Source organism: Pundamilia nyererei, unplaced genomic scaffold (assembly GCF_000239375.1).
Source record: "Pundamilia nyererei isolate P.nyererei 1_Seehausen unplaced genomic scaffold, PunNye1.0 scaffold00001, whole genome shotgun sequence".
Lineage (NCBI taxonomy): Eukaryota > Metazoa > Chordata > Actinopteri > Cichliformes > Cichlidae > Pundamilia > Pundamilia nyererei.
In genome coordinates, this window is record NW_005187402.1 from 12,417,959 (window position 1) to 12,421,035 (window position 3,077).

At 38.9% G+C, this 3,077-nt stretch overlaps 1 protein-coding gene across 1 annotated transcript in view; it reads left to right on the top strand.

Annotated features, from left to right (window-relative positions):
* Positions 1-3,077, top strand: part of LOC102208724 (protocadherin-10-like) — a 7,751-nt gene that overhangs the window by 985 nt on the left and 3,689 nt on the right. Inside the window, exon 2 of the mRNA XM_005719920.2 lies at positions 1,471-3,065. Coding sequence (XP_005719977.2) covers positions 1,471-3,065 — 1,595 coding nt within the window. The remainder of the gene's footprint in view (positions 1-1,470; positions 3,066-3,077) is intronic.

Here is a 3,077-nt window from a genome sequence, read left to right on the forward strand (position 1 = left end):
AGTTCAAGTTAACTAATAAAATACACTTTTACCAGGACTCAGACTTTACCTAACAAAGAGAAGGTAAGGAAATGCTGCTCTGAATAAGTAAGATTTTTGTATATCACTGAATGTCAGATAATGAATTAATAGATCTGTTAAATATGTGTTAAATATACGGTGGCCCTGAGAGGCCAAACGGACTGCAATTTAAGAAAACACCAGCAAAAAGAAAAACACTGCAAAAGCACACAAACACAACGGAAATAGGAAAAATGACAACGGAAATCGAAAAAAAACAGATTTCCAAAGGCACAAGGGAAGTGTTTTTGGGGAGACAAGAACCCGACGGACCAGTTGGAGGAACCCAAAACAAGCTAGGTGTGTTTTATCATGATTCCTATAATACTGATGATGGATTTTTAGGCTAACACACTTACCTCTTATCTTTTCTTTCCTCACAAAACCGATAGATCCTCCACTTCTTTTAAGTGTCTCCCAGCGCAATCCTTAGCATATTTTGGTTCCTGCAACTGGTCCGTCGGGTTATTGTCTCCCCAGAAACACTTCCCTTGTGCTTTTGAAAATCTGTTTTTTCGTATTTGTGTTTTCTTTTTTCCTATTTCCTTTGTCGTTTTTCCTGTTTTCTTAAGTTGCAGTCCGTTTGGCCTCTCAGGGCCACCGTATAAATATAATAAACGTGTCAGAGTAAGTCGGTAAATTGTTCTTAAGAACGTTTACAACTTTTAAAGGGCATCCTAAGATTTTTATTGGTTTACGGCCACATAGAGATTAGTGGCATATAGTTTAATAGCTGTATTTTGGTAAATTGGGTACTAATTATGTTTAGCAGTTGAACCACATGCAAAGTGCACTGAACCGCTGTCCATGGTGCTGGCAGCAGCTTTCTTCTGTTTTGTCTCGTTATAGTCTGGTGCTGTCCGTTGTGCTGAATATTGGGCGGTGTACAAAAATAAAGATGAATAATAATTTTTTTTAAAAAGATCATTAATAATGCAAACAATTCATTAAACTGTATATGTCATCCAAAAAAACGTAATTTGTGGATTATTCTGCATGGATTTTAATTCTGTTATACCTTATATTTTAAAAAAAAAAAAACATCTTATATTTCGGGCCATGTAACCGAATACAGAAATGCCACAAGATGCCGCTAGAGACCATGCAAAAAAATATAGTCGTTGGCGTTTAGAAACTCCTCCTCATTTAATGACGAAAAGATGAAACGTCACCATCTGGCATTGCTTTGTGAAAGAAGCGCACAGACGATCAAGGCCCTAATGAGTGAGGATCCTTGGCGAGAGTGGATACATGAAGGGATATTTTTCATATTTGGCGTTTCTTTCCAGGAAGTATAAATCAGGATTTCATACTTTTGTATAAACAGCGATGGCTGCTCGAAGACAATGGGATAATATTTGGAGTCTGTTTTTCAGCCTTCTTTGTCTCTGTGAATGGTCCGTGGCTCAGATATCCTATTCCATTTTTGAGGAGGTGGACAAAGGCGCTGCGGTGGGAAATCTAGCGAAGGATTTAAATCTTAGTGTGCAGCAGCTTCAGTCATCGGGTCTTCAAATTACATCTGGGTATAAACCCCCGTATTTTGATATCAATCTTGAATCTGGAGTACTTTTCGTTAGCGAGAGAATTGATCGGGAGGAGCTATGTCCTAATACGGTAAAGTGCTCTTTAAATATCGAGGCCATATTGAGTAACCCTCGCAGTCTTCATCGAATTGAAGTTGTAATCAATGATATTAATGACAATGCCCCGTCTTTTCAAGGAGATATATCTACAATTGATATGTATGAGTCCTCATATGTCGGAGAAAGGCATCCATTGCCGATAGCGCATGACCCAGATGTTGGCGCTAACTCAGTGAAGACTTATAAATTGAACGCGAATGATTATTTCTCTTTAGATATACAGAGTACTGGCGACCAGAGTGTGTCTGCTGAGTTGGTGCTGCAGAAAGCCTTAGATCGAGAAAAACAAGCTGTTATTGAGCTCACTCTGACTGCGATAGACGGAGGAAAATCTCCCAAAACGGGGACTTTGCAAATACAAGTTAATGTTCTGGATGTGAACGATAATTCACCCGTGTTCAGTAAATCTCTCTACAAAGTCCAAGTAATTGAAAATGCAAATATTGGCACACCGTTACTAACACTCACTGCGAGTGATTTAGATGATGGTATTAATGGTCAGGTTGTCTACACATTTACAGAAAGAGGACGTTTAAACCCTGATGACAAATTTTCCCTGAATAATAATACTGGGGAAATTACTGTGCGAGGAAATATTGATTATGAGGAAAACCAAGCATTTGAGATCCGCGTTCAAGCCCGAGACAGAGGAACTCCTCCTCGCAGTGCACATGGCAAAGTTTTAGTTGAAGTCATTGACGTTAATGACAATGCTCCAGAAATCTCAGTGTCTTCAATCATGAGTTCAGTGAAAGAGGACGCCGAAATAGGCACAGCTGTTGCTATGGTGACTATCACTGATCAAGACGGGGGTAAAAATGGCCTCACAAACTGTAAGATAACAGGTTCTGTGCCATTTAAATTAAAATCCAACTATAAAAACTATTATTCTTTGCTAGTGGACAGGCTTCTTGACAGAGAGACTGTTTCCCGATATGATATATATATTGTAGCTACAGATGAAGGGACGCCCTCTCTGTCCAGCACAACTGTTATCACTATTCACGTTTCTGATGTAAATGACAACCCTCCTAAATTCCCGAACTCTCCAATTACTCTGTATGTGAAAGAGAATAGTCCGATTGGAACTACTATTCATAAACTGACAACAACAGATCTGGATTTAAATGAAAACGCAAAATCAATGTATCATTTAATTAGCAGCTCTTCCAAGACCATGCAAATGGCTTCAATGGTAACTGTTAATTCAGAGACAGGAGATATAGTCAGCCTGCACTCGTTTAACTACGAGGAGTTAAAAACTTTCCACTTTAAAGTTCAGGCCACAGACTCTGGTGTTCCTCCACTTACAAGCAACGTCACTGTCAACATTTTAATCCTGGATGAAAATGATAATACTCCAACAATTCT